Source organism: Gopherus evgoodei, chromosome 9 (assembly GCF_007399415.2).
Source record: "Gopherus evgoodei ecotype Sinaloan lineage chromosome 9, rGopEvg1_v1.p, whole genome shotgun sequence".
NCBI lineage: Eukaryota > Metazoa > Chordata > Testudines > Testudinidae > Gopherus > Gopherus evgoodei.
Genome location: NC_044330.1, coordinates 105,302,382 through 105,320,923, shown reverse-complemented (window position 1 = coordinate 105,320,923; position 18,542 = coordinate 105,302,382). Strand labels below are relative to the sequence as shown.

The following is an 18,542-nucleotide window of genomic DNA, read 5'->3' as shown; positions in this document are numbered from 1 at the left end:
GTCCCTCTGGTTGTCCACTACCATTTCTAGTGCTCACGGACCCTAGAATTTCACGGATTGGGGGACTCAGAAAAGGAGGGTAAGTGGCTTTCCACAAGCTGCACCACGTAGGAGCCAGGACTGGTATGCTGGAGCCCCTAGAGCCCTGTTCTGTACTCAGACAGCTAGGCCAGGCCTTTCTCCAAGTTATGCCAATGTACAGAGAGGAGACGGAATGCCAGAATCTTCACAAACGCTTTACTGGCCCTGCGCTTTTACTGATGAGACCGTGGCATCAGGCATATGAATCTCTCCACAGAATGAACCAGTGGGGCTTACTAAGGGACCTACCTCACCGCATCGATTTCTTTGGGTCCCAACTCTGCAATTGGATCCACATAGGCAGACCTTTATCCCTGCACAAATTCTCACGAAAATCAGTGCAGAGGCACTCAGGCACATGGGGTCACCTATACAAGTCTGCCCGCAGAATCGGGGCCGTCATACGTAAATAGTAAAGCAATCTGCACAAATTGGAACCTGTGTAATTTCTGTCACTTACAATTGGCTGTAGTTGAGCGCCTGGTAACATGAACTGCATCTGCTGTGCAAACATGGCTGCTGCTGTCTTTTGCTGGATCAGATTGTTGCGTCCATTTATTTCGAGCTGTGTTTTTAAGTGCGGGGGAGGGTGAAGATATTTGCAGTTCTCTCGAGTACACCGGCCCTAAAAAACAATGAAGCAGTATTTCAGTGAACGTAACACTCAGATACTGGCAGAAAATCAATTATCGACGGGTTTGGAGAACTGTAACAAAACTACCAGTTAAGTGAGGCATTCTGCTAAGCTATTTGCCCTCTTCTTTAAAAGCCATCTGTCATACTTTTATATTATTGTATCAGCTACGTGAAAACAAACAATTCTACAATTGCTGCACCGTTATAGGGACTGCATCAAATTAAACTTCAGCCTAAAATATAGGTTTGCTAAACACACCAAGAGCATTCTTCACAACCTAATACAAATAGCAATATCTTCGGGAACTAGCAACAACAATAACCATTTTCTCATTTTTCTGTGGCTCTGTGAACCCAAACACCAGAGCACTGGGCTGCTATATAACAACCTGAAAGTGAAACTACTAGTATAAAAAAGTGAAACTGACCCCACTAGTCCCTGTAGAGACCTGAGGTGAAATATAAAAGTTAAACACATCTATGGTGAAAAGTACATTTGTTTTCAAAATTCTTTCCATTTGAATCATTTCAGGGTATTTTTGTTACCACAGGCAATGTCAGAAAACAGCCCTGGTTCCTTTTAAACTATTTCATTTTATTAAAAACAATAATACAATTGCCTTGCCATTAACTGCTTGGTTTTTCTTTTCACACAACCACAGGGAAAGGAAATGACTCCTGAGCAGTGCAAGCTTAGTGCTCTCAGGTCATTTACTATCGATTGAGACATCACGTCTGCTTCCAAAAGTCAGTGACAAAATGTCACAACCAACAGCCTGAGCACACTGCACTAACTACCGACTTTCTGGTGCGTATAGAAAATTAGTAACAAATTTAGTGTCGCTGAAAAAAAATGCTTTAAAAAATATAAAAATAACTCCTCTAAAAATATCTATCTATTCATTCCCTCCTGTATTACGGTTTCCTCCTCGTCTTTCTGAAACAAAAAACAACAAAAAAGGGGTGTATGCATCTCACTGCAGAGACTGTCAGTTCTTGGGGCAGGGCTGCCTTTTCTGTTGTGTGTTCGTACAGGTCCAGGTGCCAGGGTCATGGCAAAGAACAGTAATAGTCATGTTAAATACTTACAACAGCAGCAATAAAACCATCATCAGCGTGATTCATAAAAGAACAATTTGCTAGAACAGTCTCCTGGGATTTAGATGGCCGCTTTAGGAGCCCGTATTCGAAGCGGGATTTTCCACTTCACCTTAAATACATTTGCTTTAAGAAAAACGACAGGGCTACTCATCCAAATCATGCTCCCTGCACATTTGCAGGGTCAAGCTCCAAACAACGGCAAACGTCAGTCACACCATGAGATCCACACACGCAGACCCAGGTGGACACATGGTCCAGCCTTGCCGATCCCATTGCAGGGCCACCCAGAGAATTCCGGGGGCCTGGGATCTTCGGCAGTGGGGGGCCCCCGCTTTGGCGATAACTCGGCAGCAGGGGGTCCTTCCACTCTGAGACCCGCTGCTGAAGTGCCCCGAAGACCCGTGGCGGGGACCCCCCACCACCAAATTACTGCAGAAGCGGGACCCGCCGCCGAAGTGCAGCCGGGTCTTCAGCGGTAATTCAGCGGTGGGGGGTCCCCGCCGTGGGTCCTCAGGGCACTTCGGTGGCGGGTCCTGGAATGGAAGGGCCCTGGAATGGAAGGGCCCCCCGCGGCCGAATTACCGCCGAAGACCCAGCTGCACTTTGGCGACGGGTGCCACTTCACCAGTAAGGACCCTCCGCCGGCGAAGACCGGGAGCGGAAGCAGCTCTGGGGACCCGGGCCTCACGAGAGTTTTCCAGGGCCCCTGGAGTGAGTGAGACACCCCACTTCAGGGGCCTCAAAAAACTCTCATGGGGGCCCCTGCGGGGCCCGGGGCAAATTGCCCCACTTGCCACCCCTTCTGGACGACCCTGTCCCATTGCAGCACTGGGACTGGGCTTGATTTAGGGCTGTTTTTTCACTCCGCTAATCCCAGACGCTATGTTTAGGGTTTTTTAAAACTTAACTCTGCCAGTTGACGGATGCACAGCGAGGTCTGCCGGTCTAGTTTTCACTGGTTAGTACTCACATCAAATAGCCAATAGGTTAGCCTCAGAGAAGTGTTTTCCCCTTAACACGGTACACATTTACCCTTCCAGTAGAGCAAGCTTAAAAACTTAGGCTAACCCAGGACCCCAAATCCAGACCCTTGCAGAACGTAAGGGCCCAGGCTTTGCTAAGCACATCTGTGGAGAGGTGAAGGCAAAGGAAGCTTAGAGCCACATGTGTGGCTCAGAGCTGCTCTAACTTACAAATCAGCAACAACAGCTTCCCAGGGGTTGTTCCAGAGGTCAGGGATCACTTGTGCGCAGGGTTTTGGTAACACCCCTTGCATGCCCCTATGCCGGGGGGGATGTTTGGAGGCGGGCTGCAGAGCTGACTTTGCCAGCTTTCCACCAGCAAATTCCCTGTCCTAGGTGGGTAGCTCTGGGGACATCACCATGTGCAATGAACTCCCGCTGTGTATGGTAGAATTCAAGGCCTTACAGAGCATTTTATTCCGCCAGGAAAAGGAGGGAGGAGGAGACAGAGAATCAGTATTTCGTTTGAAAACTCATTGGCTTTGTTTCCCTGGCAAAATGGATTCTAGTTGTACCGACACCTCCTGTTCTCTGTAAAAGGAGAGACATTGGGAATACAGACATATAAATATTGAATCAGCTGACTGGGAAACCTACAAAACACTTGTGAGCTCTGGCAAATACAAAACATGCATTTAAAAAACCCAGCACAAATCGGTGGCCTGCTTGAGAGACCAGCACTCTGATCTAGTGGATCGTTGAGGCTACAAATCTTCCCCACACCGTGGCAGGTCACAGCAGCGCCACTAGCCTCACAGATCCCCCAGCCTCGGAGGTGGCTCCCTGTTCTGAGTCTGTCTAGCAGGCGCAGACTGGTAAATTCTGGCATCTCAGCAGAAATACTCCTCCTTCTAGCACCCAGGTTTGATCGCCACAGGTAGCAATCCGAGTCTCGGGCATGCAGCGGCAGGACTTACCCTGGCTGCCGCAGCCTGGGGACAGGTACAGCCCCAACGCTTTCCCTCCTTCCTCTCCCGAGAACTCCAGTCTGGAAGTCGTTTAGGAAACTGGGGGAAAACAGGGACCCTGTGGATCCTAGATATAGTTCTATTGCTCCCCTTAAGAAATACCAGCTGGGATCCCCGAGCGAGCAGGCAGGAGAGGAGGCAGCTCCACAGAAAAGGGGCAGGATATGAACTATACCTTGGAAGCTGTTGGAAGTGGGCAGAAATGCACAGGTCTTTTCTTATCTGCTTTCTGATGAGGGAAGGATTACACCATGGGTCTTGGTTCCAAGATATTATTTTGAGCTGACTATTAAATGCAAGGAACTACAGGTCCAAGTCCCTCTCTCCAGTAAAAACCAGCAGGACGGGAAAACTACTTCAAAGGTCAGGAGACTGCCCTCGCAGAAGGAAAGTGCATGCTCCCCTCGGCCTGGGCAGCGGCTTGCTAGCTTTCTAGAGCAGAGTGAAAGCTGGGGCCCTGGCGTGGGTTAATTCCTGCCGCTCGGAGGACATGACTCTCCCTCCACAGGCAGCCGGTGCAGTCGTGGAGGACACCAGTGCAGTGAGTGTACAATGGCACCGTCCCCATTTGGCAGGGCTCTGCCAAGCTGCCCAAGGAGCAGCGCAATAAAGAATCAGGCTCAGGGCCTGAATAGTCTCTGAGAGTTTGTCCTGTTGGTTGTTCATACCATCCTGTTCACCTTGTCCATACGTGGATGGAAAAACAAATGCAGGAGCCCAGCCCGGAGCTGGGGAGCTCCTCTTTAGGAAGGCTCCTCTAGACACAGTACTGGAGTCAGGCTCCCAAGTCAAGCTGCTTCTCCCTGCATATCTTCCCAACACGCTGTCCCTAGACACCTCTGTAGCCCTTAGCACCAGAGAATGGTGGGCAGAATCCTTCCAGCTCTAAAAGCCACACCTTCCTCACCACACGGGACCAGCCAGCCACACAGCATCAGCCCCAACGTAGCTTGAAGCCTCTGCTGCAATTTCTCCCCCTGAGCTGGGATCAGCGCTGCTCAGCTGCAGTTCAGGATCTGGGCCTCTATTTGCACAACTGCACATAGTTACAAGCCAGCCAGCCAGCCGTTCTATTAGACGCTAATATTTTCAAGGGTTTATAAATTAGCCTTCAAAATTCCTTCCAGCTGAAACCTGGCATGCAAGCCTTTGGACTGGGAAAACATTCATTTCTACCAAATTTGGAATAAATCTGTGTGGATGTTTTTATATTACAGGAATGGAGGGTAAAAAAAGAGCTACTGGTTCTGTAAACAATACTTATGGCCGTATTTTGTAAACTGAAAATGGCTCTATTATTTAAACTGAAATTTTGCAGCTCATTGATTCATCACGTAGACCGACCCTGGGTAGGTCGGAAGTATCTTTGTAAAAGCAAGAGCTATTCACACAGAACAGGCCGTGCTCAGAAATGTTCAGTATTCTGTTCCCACAACTTATACGGTAGGCGCTGATCCTGCACCTGGATCTGTGTGGGTAGGAACCCGTGCCCATGCAGATCCTGCTTGGCCTCACTGGGTCTCCATGCATGCGCCAGAGTCCATCCATGCAGATTTGATTGCAGGAGTAGGGCCTCCAAGTGTGCTTGGAAAGAGTCCAACATGACTGACAGTCTAATTCAAAACTGCTCCCGCGTACGAGTTCCAAACGGGACTAGTCTCAAGTCCCTCATCATGATCATGTCATCATAAGAGATTAAAACACCCAGCAAGACAGATTTCAAAAGCTCAGTGTCAGCATGACGAGTTACTCGCCTTTGTCATGTATCAGACATTGGGTACTCTGGAAACGGACACTGGATTTTAGGGACCAGTGGTCTAACCTAACACAATCAAACCTACGTTCACACTTTTTAATGTTCCCAATTTTTAGATATTTTTCCTGAAAATACTTTTCAGAACGTGCTCAGGCTCTGCAGAAACGTATCCTGTGTGGTTAGAAATTCTCTACTATCCCACACCTCCACGCTTTCAGCTCACCGTATAGCGCACAGTGATAATCCACAAATAAGCAAACACTTTTACGTCCAACCTCAGTTCTACTGGAAGGCTGTGAAACTGCATGTGGCCCTTTATTATTAAAGCATTCCATGAACACTACCCAGTTAATCCCCACAACTCACCAGTTAGGTGAATGTCATTATCCCCGTTTTGTAGGTGGGGAAACTGAGGCAACAGGGCGGGGTTAGTTTCTGGCCACCCAGTAACCCAATGTCCGAGCTGGGTTTAAGCCTTTCTGCCAGCACAAATCAGGGAAAGCAAGCTCACCTTGGTGCCTGCAGTCCCCTTAGCACAGAGCTGGCATGGTAATTCCACACCTCTTGGCACCAGCACAGACGACTTGTGGGGTTTGACATAGGGGTGAGGCAGGAGCACCTCTGCAGCATGGCTATTGGACAAATCAGCATAACTCGGAGCAGCCCTGGGGTTGCTCTAGCTTACACCTGGGAGTGGCCTGGTTCCTGGCTGGCTTGGGAACCCAGGGAGTCACAAAGGTGGCATTCGGTCAGCTTTCCCCCACCGGGCCCATATCTCCCAACCACCAGGCTATTCCTAGACTGGCCTGGCGCAGAAGGCGGCAGCACAAGGAATAGGCAGCATGTTGGGATATGCTATTTTCAGTGCAGCACAGAGAAGTTTACTGAAAAGCTTTCAGAGCTGACTGTCCCTTGGCAAAGAGGAAACCACACCGCACCCAGGGCTCGCTCCTCCTCTTCCCACCTGCAGCAGGTTGGGAAATCAGCTGCTATGCTCGGTGCATTGATCCTGGCGCTGCATGCCACCCCCGAGTAGCAGCTGCATCCACCGCAGTTTCATTAAAATGGTTTGTTTCCTGCCTTTCCTAGCCATGCAGTTATTGATTCCAGTGGAACACGTGCCCTCCTTCCCCGTCCCAGGGCAGCCCCTGAGCCAGGAAACCGAGAGCCAGCCAGCCACAGAATCTGATGCTGGCCTTAAAAACAAGCTAAACACAACAAGATGTTCCAACTCCTCACAAAATGGAGGCAGCCTCTGAAGGCAGGTATCTGCCAGCCCTGGCACCTGGCTTAGGCTGCAGAAGGTGCAGGAGAGGCATACAACCACCACTCCCAAAGACAGTTAAAGTGGATATTAAAACCAAATAATTAAAAAGCACTTGCAAAAGCGATCTTCTCTTCCTTCTTCCCACATCGTCTCCCCCTTCCAGTCAGCTCTTGCCTTGCGGTTGGTTTTGCGCTGCCAGCTGAAGTTGTACTCTGGTGGCACAGATTGGCATCTGATGCTGGCTAACACGGACTCTGGACAGAGAATCCTGCATTCTGGTTAATACAGCCAGCTGTTTCTCAGATAGGACGTAGAGGGAGATCTTTACCTCCAATGGAAAACCCACACAACACATGCCTCTTTGTAACTTCAGGGATGGCACCCCACTGTTTGCATCCCAGCTTGAAAGCATGCAAATCCAACAGACCGGGCATCTGTGCCAGACGACAGGTTTGTAAGCAGAGCTAGTGAATACATTCTGCAGGAATTCTCTTCGCCTTGGCTACAAAAAAAGAGGTTAAGAGTCCCATCCTTCGGCAATTCTAACAGTTGCACCAACACTCTATGCAGTTTGTCTCTGTTCTAATTGCTTTAATTCTGTACGCTGCATGTGTGTGGTTTTCAGGTTTTAATGAGCATCCTATCACTCCTTGATCACGTAAGAGTCTACACACTTATTGTTTGTATCACAGCATTGCCGAGAGGCCCCCTGGTGCTGCATGCCACACAAACACGAAATGATAGTCCCCTCCCCAGAGGTCTTACACTTGGGTCACGACAAGATATAAGGTGAAGGAAACAAAGAAGGAAGGGAAATTTCTATGTTCTGCCTGTAACTGCATGCCCAAACCAGCTTGCCTGCAGGACAGCATTTTCCTGCATGAAGCAGTTGTTTTTCCTACGGATTTCCACAGAGAATGAAGTCACACACCTAGAAAAGCTGCAGAAATACTGGTGCTGATTCACCACAGCCATTTACCGCAAAGCCAGCAGCATCCTTACACAATTACAGTCTGAGTCTGTAAGTGCTACCGTCCCTTTCTGCACACCGAGCATTACAATGGTAACAGTCAAACCATAGCCATCTCCCTCACTGCTACAAGACACACCTCCAACTTCTACAATCCACATCACCCAGCAAGTGACCAGACACAAGTGTGAAAAATCGGGATGGGGGGGCATGGGGAGGGGTCACAGGCGCCTATTGTAAGACAAAGCCCCAAACAGCAGAACTGTCCCTATAAAATCGGGACATCTGGTCACCTAATCCCACACCATGCAATGTTATACTGAAAACAAAATAGGATTAGTGGCTGAATCAGCCTAACCTTTAATGAGCATTATGAACCATAGATATGTATTCACTTCGCCAAGCTCCTACACGTTCCAGTGCAAAGACAGAGACTGTGTAACTCTAACCCAGGGGTCCCCAATGCACTGCCCGTGGGCGCATCTAAATGCACCCGCGTCCTGGCCGGCGGTGGAGCATCTGCAGAAATGCTGCCAAATTTCTGTGGCATTTCGGCAGCGCCGCCTCTCGATGACGTCACCTGCCACCAAGTGACATCATCAAGAGGCATCGCAGCCAAAACGCCGCCAAAATTTGGCGGCAACGCCTCTCTATGTCACTTGCCGCAACAAGTGACGTCATTGGGAGGAGTCGCTGCCGAAACGCTGCAGAAATTTGGCAGAATTTCGGTGGATGCTACACCGCCGCCACGGTCCTTTGTCTGGCGCCCGCCAGATGAAAAGTTTGGGGACCACTGCCATAACCTGCAGTCTAATGAAATGCTCCTTATGCTGTTACCTTTGAATTTGTGAACAGTACATAGTAAAGCCTTGTGGCTTCCCTCAAACATCATAGAATCATAGAATACCAGGGTTGGAAGAGACCTCAGGAGGTATCTAGTCCAACTCCCTGCTCAAAGCAGGACCAATCCCCAATTAAATCATCCCAGCCAGGGCTTTGTCAAGTCTGACCTTAAAAACCTCTAAGGAAGGAGATTCCACCATCTCCCCAGGGAACCCATTCCAGTGCTTCACCACCCTCCTAGTGAAAATTTTTTTCCTAATATCCAACCTAAACCTCCCCCACTGCAACTTTTGACCATTGCTCCTTGTTCTGTCATCTGCTACCACTGAGAACAGTTTAGATCCATCCTCTTTGGAACTCCCTTTCAGGTAGTTGAAAGCAGCTATCAAATCCCCCCTCATTCTTCTCTTCTGCAGACTAAACAATCCCAGTTCCCTCAGCCTCTCCTCATAAGTCGTGTGCTCCAGCCCCCTAATTATTTTTTTGCCCTCTGCTGGACTCGTTCCAATTTTTCCACATCCTTCTTGTAGTGTGGGACCCAAAACTGGACACAGTACTCCAGATGAGGCCTCACCAATGTTGAATAGAGGGGGAATGATCATGTCCCTCAATCTGCTGGTAATGCCCCTACTTATACAGCCCAAAATGCCATTAGCCTTCTTGGCAACAAGGGCACATTGTTGACTTATATCCAGCTTCTCGTCCACGGTAACCCCTCGGTCCTTTTCTGCAGAACTGCTTCCTAGCCATTCGGTCCCTAGTCTGTAACAGTGAATGGGATTCTTCCGTCCTAAGAGCAGGACTCTGCCTTGTCCTTGCTGAACCTCATCAGGTTTATTTTGGCCCAGTCCTCTACTTTGTCTAGGTCCCTCTGTATCCTATCCCTACCCTCCAGCGTATCTACCACTCCTCCCAGTTTAGTGTCATCTGCAAATTTGCTGAAAGTGCGGTCCATGCCATCCTCCAGATCATTAATGAAGATATTGAACAAAACCAGGACCGATCCTTGGGGCACTCCGCTTGAAACTGGCTGCCAACTACACATGTAGCCATTGATCACTACCCGTTGAGCCCAATGATCTAGTCAACTTTCTATCCACCTTATAGTCCATTCATCTAGCCCATACTACTTTAACTTGCTGGCAAGAATACTGTGGGAGACAGTATCAAAAACTTTGCAAAAGTCAAGGAATAACACATCCGCTGCTTTCCCCTCATCCACAGACCCAGTTATCTCCTCATAGAAGGCAATTAGGTTAGTCAGGCATGACTTGCTCTTGGTGAATCCATGCTGACTGTTCCTGATCACTTTCCTCTCCTCTAAGTGCTTCAGAATTGATTCCTTGAGGACCTGGTCCACGATTTTTCCAGGGACTGAGGTGAGGCTGAATGGCCTGTAGTTCCCCAGATCCTCACCGATCCACACTACCAGATAATCTTAGGATCTTATGTGGCCTGCATCACCGAGCAGCTTACACTCTCTGCTGCATTTATCCTCACACCACCTCTGTGAGGCAGGGCCGTGTTGTTACCCCCTCTGTACAGATGAGAAACTGAAGCACGGTGAGGCTAAGTGACTCGCCAAAGGTCAGACAGGGATCTGAGATGGAGTTGATTTGGGTACAATACAGACCCTTCATACAGTCCACTGAATGATGTTAGAACACGAATCTTTGCTGTACTACAGACACTGTCTGCCAAGGGAATGGTATTTTCTGTTTCTAGAGGGTGACCTAGGTTAGCGAGGAATATCAAAGTGGATTACTAGGTATTTGGAGGTTTCAAACTACTGTATATGGTGTAAAGTGCTACAGAGGTAAGATTAATTTAGCAAATATTGGGCAAAGACAACCCAGAGACTGACTAATGTGAATCCTAAATGGGACTGAGTATGGATGCTATGCAGAAAGGCTGCCCATGAAAATACAGCTTGCTAAAAATAAGATGCCTGGTTATACTTAAAGTAGTATGTCATCAAAAGCACATATCAGATGGATTTTGCAATAACTGGGCAAATGGCAGTTTGAAGCTTTTACTTCCTCTTGGATCCAAAACAACTTTTCTATGAAGTTAAGAAAATACGTTAGAAGGAAACTTACAAACATACAAGTGGATTTTCAAAAGCCCTCAGTGTTGGCCTACCTCTGCTCTGGCGGAAGCAAATTGGTGGACTCCGATTGAATGGAAACAGAGTTAGACCAATGTAGAGCCCTTCTGAAATTCCCAGCCCTACATTGATCAAAATAGTGTTCCCAAAAAGATAACAAAATGCATCACTGAATATTTCCTACAGCTAGCTGCTGGACTTTTTTTTACTGAATTGCACCTTTAATTTTTAGTTGTGCTCTTTCCAATTCAGAAGCAAGGTGCTGACGGTAGCACAAAGGTGTTTAGATCAGTTGTGGTAGACCCTTCATTTACTGCCAAAAAGAACATCTGATAATGTTTTCACACCCACCCCACACACTCTGCAGAAAGAGAAATGCAGTGTCTCTTCCTGCCTTCAGCTGGAAGGGGCATCTCCTGCAGAGCAGCTGTATGAAACTGCTCAGTGTAGCTGTGCAGAACTTCAATTGCAAAACCTGACTACATAGCACAGACTCACATGGAAATTCAGCCCATATTCATCTAAAGGGTTTTGGACCCTCGGGACTGAACTTCCATTGGCTTCACCAGGTGCTGGATTTCATGTTGAGTAAAAGTGAACTTTGCCATGATGCATGGGTTAAGATGGAAGCAGGTGACACTCAGCAGTTATGACAGTTTTGCTTTGAGTTCTTCTGAATTGGAAGCACCCCCCACCTGCCATCCGCCGCCTCCTCCTCCTCCCCTCCACAAACTGAGCTTTGCCATGAACATGTGTATGGCGAGAAAACCCACAAACAAAATCGAAGAAAAATCTTTGCAGCAAATGCTCCAAACTGCTGCATTTTGCAGAGTTCTATTACTCTGACTGGTTTTCCGCCACATGCAGCTATGAGGCAGAGTCCCAGGCATCTGGCTGAGAGGTTAACGATGTTTTGAAACTAAGTGATATATTTATGCCACCATCCTTTTCCAGTACCTTTTTTTTTTTCAGTCAGAGTTATGCAAAGCTGTTAGTTACATCTTCAAAACAATGAACTCTTCAGACTAGCCTTGGTCAGTGCAGCTCAGACTGCTTATTATCATCTGGCACAAGCATACTCAGACTAACATCTCCCTTCCCCAATGTTTTCTGTAACCAAAAGTCACATGCATTTACTGTATGCTAGCAGTAATGCAGACTCTAAATTGCCACAAGGAAGAGAGTAAATTCCCGACTCCTAATTGCTTTGCAATCAGGAAAGCTGAGTTTCTTGAAATGAAGTTTATGCATACAATTAGGTATTTAGCTGTGCCCCTGAGTAACCCCCACCAATATGGAGAATTTTCTCCCAAATTCTTTGCTATGCTGGAGAGTTCTTACAAATTCAGAACAGTTATTTGCTAGGGGAAAAGCCCCACAGTGCCTTTGTCACCTTTTTATGACTGACAACTCTTTCCAGCTCTAGTCTGAGCTAACCCTCCTTTTAGAGCATTGGTACAATCTGTTATATTCAGTGAAAAACATGGATTGATTTTAATCTATTTAGGTTGTGCAATATGTTTGCTCACTCCAACCAATGCGTAGTGTTTATCTGATCCTGGAAATATATTTGGACAGTGTTGGATATTTTTTGGGGGGAGTGAACTTTAGAGCCAAAGACCTGAAAAGCACGTTAGCTATCAGAGAGATTACTTCCATTCCCTTGCAATGAGCAGCAAGACTATCTCCATGAAAGAGGGGAATAAAATGTTGACCAAAATCTTTTTTTAAATGACCACCATTACATTCTGCTCATGTGGGATTTTGTGGTACATGACAATATTTAAAATATATCTGAACTGAAGGTACAATGTATACACAGGAACTGATGTGAATAAACTATACTACAAGGTTGGAAGCGTTTTACTGATCATTTTTTCTTTCTTTAAAGTCCTACTCAATTACACTCCTGGCTTCTGGGATGCTGAAAACACAGTAAAAATCTCTTTTAATACTAAATCACACATTGTTTTTCTCAAAGCAAATACTTTTATCGAACATTCCTTACTGCAACACTGTTGGAGTTACTGATCAATAATAATTCCATAAGGAAGTATTAGCATCCTGTTAGAAGGGCAAAGGAAAGGCATGTTCGGCCTTATGGGCACCAAAATGTACCTAGAGGAGGACAGGAAGCATATGAAATTTTGTAGTGCTAATATTCCTCAGGCTGAGTGTTTCTGTGGGTGGACATTAGAATTAGAAATAATTGAGGCTATACCTATCTCCCAGCACTGGAAGGGACCCTGAAAAGTCATTGAGTCCAGCCCTCTGCCTTCACTAGCAGGACCAAGTACTGATTTTTGCCCCAGATCCCTAGGTGGCCCCCTCAAGGACTGAACTCACAACCTTGGGTTTAGCAGGCCAATGCTCAAACCACTGAGCTATCCCTCCTCCCAGCCCATTAGTAATATTCCCAGTAAAGCACAGAGATCATTTTAACCAGGACAAAGGAAATACTGAAATTTAAATGGATTTTCTTTTTGTAATAATAATGAAATTATGAAAATACACTGCTCTTTTGAGTAGTATTGCATTAGCTTGTCTAAATAAAAGCTCCAGATATCTTCCATCCACCTTTGGTCTCCTTCAGCATCTTCGCTCTAAACTGCTATTCCCCAGACTGGCTCTTGAAAACACCAAATATAGTTTCTCTTGTCCCTTAAACTACTTTTTCATTGCAAATCCCATAATCCAATTCCACAACTTTCACTGGCTGATTGAATCTCTGTCAAGGTCAGATGGGAAGTTGATGTGTCTAACCACCTTCCACTGCCTACTGTCTCTGCTGAATATTACAGCTGAAGCAGGCAACAACTGTAGAGCGAACCGAGCAAAGTACATTAAAGCCCAGGAGAATAAATGCTAAAACATGACGTTCATGAATACAAATAGAGCACACGTACAGCTCCTTGGGCTCAGACTTGCTCCACGGAAGCCTGTATGAGCCAAATGCATAGCTGGTGTAACTCCACTGACTTCAATAGCATTACACCAGAGAGGGACTTGATCCTGGCAGTTTTGCCACAATGGGTCAGGGTCTCAGACTCTTTGCTCTCATCTGTATCGACCATTCCAGTGAATTTTTGCTCTTCGGGATGATGCTCTGTGAAAACAATGGCCTCCCGGCACAACTGCTCCCACATATACATGTGCTCTTCCGTTAGTCACACAGCAAGCGCCACCCCAATGGGAACAACATTAAGGATTTATCTATCTGAGGCTGACAAACATGTAGAACCCACAGCTACGGGCCAGGCCAAAAAAAAAAAAAAAGCCCACAGAGACAAAGAAATACAACAGCATGCAGCTTTGATGGAGCTATGGAGCGAGGGCAACTTCTGCCCCTCTCTGGGACTCAGAGGGGGCCCCACAAAATGAAAGAGGACCCAATGATCACCAGGATGACAACATCCCACCTTGCAGGGCATGGCCAGCTGTGCAGAAGGAATCGCCCAGCATGCGGCCTCCAATCCCCCAAATCCCCATAGCTGGCACATGGCAGGCTGCCAGCTGTGCTGCTAATGCCTGGCCAGCCCACAGCTGGGCTCTGCAACCCACCAAATGGTGCTCACAGAGCTCGCAACTACTGTATTGCAAGCTGCCTTATGCGCTTACAGCTTTATCTGCATGCAGTAACAGCCCCAGCCCAGCTGGGAGGGGCAGCGCTCAATAGCATGCATGCCCCAAGCCTCCCCTTGTCGTGCATGGTCTCACTCACATGCGGCTGTCATGGCTACGTGGAAGCGGGGGCTCTGCCCTGCATGCAGCCCAGGAGCTCTGATAGCATGCCGTGCAGGAGCATGACAGCATACAGGCCCATCGTTCAGCATCTGACTCTTAGCACCGGGTCGCACCACGGCACCATCCTTGAAAGGGATTGGAGGGGTTCCCTCCCGCCCTCCCTCCCACACTGCCCAGGGATGTGCAAGCTGCCCCTAAAAGCACTCTCAATTCTCACCAGCTAGGGAATGCGCTCAGACCTAACTCCTGTCCTGCACGGGGTTTGCCCCTGCACCACTGCTCAGTCTGACCTCCAGGGCTCCCACTCAGAACATTAAACCTCCTTTTCCAAGTCATTTTCTTTATACTTACATATCCTCCCCTCCAGCCATCTCCGTAGTGCTGCACCAAGCCCCTTGTGGTCACAAGGTAGCCTCCACAGATGGTGTCGACACAACACCCAGCCATGGGAGGATCATGCACAGGAGACTGTGGCCTTGCTAGATGCTACTGCAGCTAATGATGGGAACCCACGAACTGCAAATTAAGAAGGTTCACTCATGCCAGGCAGAAAGGACAATATCTTTCACTAGAACTGGTTGAAAAATACTATGCAAAAATCTTGAACAAAAAATTGTTTCACTGAAAAATTACATGAAAGCTTTTGTTTTGTGAAGTGTATTGATGACAAATGTTGACTAGATCCGGGGAAAGCAATGTTTGTGTGTCTATATTCTTATTAAATTCCAAGGGAAAACTAAACTGCTATTTTAAAAAAATGAAGCTGTGTTTTACTTAGACTTGGCAAAAAAAACAAGCCACCATCTGAGAATTAGCCCAATTTTTGTTTGTGTTGTTGCTTAGCTCAGAAATCAACAGCTTAATGGACATAAACAGTTTCTTATTTAAGGGTGGAAAAAAACAAAAAACAAAACAATTCCATCTGGGTTGACAACTTACATGGAGAATTTTCAGTCTGAATAAATAATGATTTGCATTTCCAGTACATTGTGTGCTTCATCTTTACATCCCAAAGGAATTCAGTGAGGTGCATAAACACCAGCCAGCTTTTATAGAAGGGGAAACTGAGGCACTGTGGGGCGGAAATGATGTGACAAAGTTCACACATGCATAGGAGTGTTATGCTCGCCACATACAAATGGAGAAGTTAGATAACAGAAAAAAAACTCTCTTGCTGGAAGGTTGCAATGTGACAATTCTATTTCTTAGAATTCAGAACAATATAAGAACAGCCCTACTGGGTCAGACCAACAGTCCATCCAGCCCAGTATCCTGTCTACCGACAGTGGCCAGGTGCCCTGGAGGGAATGAACAGAACAGGGAATCATCAAGTGATCCATTCCCAGCTTCTGGCAGACAGAGGCTAGGGACAACATTCCTGCCCATCCTGCCTAACAGCCATTGATGGACCTATCCTCAATGAATTTATCTAGTTCTTTTTTGAACCCTGTTATGGTCTTGGCCTTCACAACATCCTCTGGCAAGGAGTTCCACAGGTTGACCTGGTGTTGTGTGAAGAAGTACCTCCTTTTGTTTGTTTTAAACCTGCTGCCTATTAATTTCATTTGGTGACCCCTAGTTCTTGTGTTAAGAGAAGGAATAAATAAAACTTCCTTATTTAGTTTCTCCACCCTAGTCATGATGGGGGGGAAAAAGCAATCCAATTTAGTTTTCATTTCAATTGTAGTAAACAACATTTCCTTACCTACTTTCTCTGTACCAGTCATGATTTTATAAACCTCAATCATATCTCCCCTTAGCCATCTCTTTTCCAAACTGAAAAGTCGCAGTCTTATTAATCTCGCCTCATAAGGAAGCTGTTCCAAACCCCTAATCATTTTTGTAGCCCTTTTCTGAAACTTTTCCAATTCCAACAGATCTTTTTTGAGATGCGGAGACAACACCTGCACAAAGTATTCAAGACGTGGGCGTACCAACAGAGAAGAATCCCAAACCAGAGAGAGACAGAGCAGGCTGCTCCCTTAAACTGAGTGTAACAACTCACTTCCTTACCTAGCCTAGTGGACTACAAAATGACTGTTGTTACGCTCAATTCACACACTTCTCTACAGAGCTCCTGACCGCAAACACGACCAGGAAAACTCGAAAATTTAAAGCGAGATCACAATTTTACAACAGTTTCAATCCACCACAAGGAACAGAACCCAGGTCTCAACTCTAGGGCCCAAGGTCAGTCCACTAAACCACATCTATCCTTGGCTGAGATATGGTGCCCTTAGAATCAGAGTTCATGACGACCTTTCCTCTATTTCAGTGGTTCTCACACTTTTCTATTGGTGACCCCTTTCACACAGCAAGCCTCTGAGTGTGACCCCCTCCCTTATCAATTAAAGCCATTTCTTTATATTTAACACTATTATACACGCTGGATGTGAAACGGGGTTTGGGGTGGAGGCTGACAGCTCCCAACCCCCAGGTAATAACCTCATGACCCCGAGGGGGCCCGAATGCCCATTTGAGGACCCCTGAGACCCAGACCTTCTATGGCCTCTAATACACTGAAGTCCATTACCTCTCTAGCACTCTCACTCCTCTCCTCTGCTGACTCAGTCGTTGGTTTCTTCCACTCTCAATCCCTCTGTCCCTCTCACACCACACAGTCCACCCTTCCAGCGCCCAGTTCCTCCGCCGCTGAATGCTTCTGAGGAAAGTCCTGGGACGCCACTGATTTGCCTGTGTTCTCCTTCCTCTTCCAGCTCTGCCATGCCCCTCAGCAAACAGCGCGGTCTCTCCTGCCTCAGTGACTCCCAGGCCCACCGCCCCAGCCGCTTATTTTCTGCCTTTGACTTTGGCAGGCTCAAATTGGACGGACTATTAAAGTGGACGCTTGTTTTACCCAGCTTCATTGCTCTTCTGCCCATGTTTGGTTTTCAAAGCAATCTCTCAGCTCGACACAGACTTGATGGTTCCTCACACCAGAGACTTTAACTAAACGACACTCCCAGCACCCTCTGGGACAAGGCACCGTGCGAGCTGGCGGCCATTTCAGCTCTCAGAAATTACATCAAGCAGAGTTCCAGCATCGCCAGCAGAACTAGTGCGCAGTCTGGGTCCTGCAGTGATGGAGCAGAGGAAAGAAAAGGAATCCACACAAACAAGGGCTCGATGCTAATTCAGGCCCTAGTCTGCTTTTCATGTAAACTGGCCCCCCTCGAAGACGAGATAAGGCAGGCTCCCCAGCCGTGCCACTACTCAGACAATGTACACGGCAGGGATGACGTGCGCTTTAACAATCTCTCTGCTGTACTGGGCACAAAACACAGTTTCCATCAGCATCAGGCATCTATTTATTTTCCAGACAAACACATTTCCCATGGCCAAAGCAAACACAACTTTACTTATTCCCGAGTCTCCTCCGGTCCTCACAGCCTCGGCTACCAGGACAAAAAGGCAGAGCTCACCCTTCCCCGACCCCAATTCTTTGGCACCGCCCCTCATTTATCCCCCAGCATCTGTAGGGCTGCAGGGGCAGAGCTATTTTGCGTACTCTCCCCCATAGCGTTTGCACAGACCTGCCCAGTGGGAGGCTGTGGTAGCCCCTCTCTAGCCTGCCTCCCCGTGCTTCCCCCGCAGCACTCTCACTGCAGCAGAGGCATGGCCCATGGCTACTGCTGCCGAGCGACCCTGCATTCAGCAGCCTTGGCGGTCGAGGAATCTGGGGTGCTGCCCATGTTTTTTATGACTACTTCTGCTGCAATGAAATACGAAATCTGACGCATGCACAAAACAGGGCAAAGGTACCTTCTGACACACACAATATAGGCCCTACTGGCCCCCTCAATAAAACAGCACCAGGCCATGAAACCTACCACCCTGGAGCCTCAAAAGTGCATCCTTCTGGGAGCTGGGTTAGACTAACCCACAAACTGCGGCACTAAGCTGCTGCGCCTTTCAGCCGCCTATGAAATCAGACTGTTTGCCGGAAGAATGGGCTATGGTGGACAATGAAATGTGAGGGCTTTAATCTTTTCCCTTTAGCACTGTTAACATTGTTCAGAGACTATTTCCCAGTTTCCCCAGAACCCT

The 18,542-nt window shown here is 47.4% G+C and overlaps 1 protein-coding gene across 6 annotated transcripts in view; it reads right to left on the bottom strand.

The window, feature by feature from the left end:
• MBNL3 (muscleblind like splicing regulator 3) overlaps window positions 1-18,542 on the bottom strand; it is a 122,892-nt gene that overhangs the window by 41,560 nt on the left and 62,790 nt on the right. For all 6 annotated transcript variants that reach the window (XR_004002050.1, XR_004002049.1, XM_030575974.1 and 3 more), the window contains exon 3: window positions 542-706. Coding sequence is in view for 4 of the 6 variants with exons in the window: in XM_030575974.1 (XP_030431834.1) it covers window positions 542-706 (165 nt within the window). In the remaining 2 variants the exon portion in view is untranslated. The remainder of the gene's footprint in view (window positions 1-541; window positions 707-18,542) is intronic.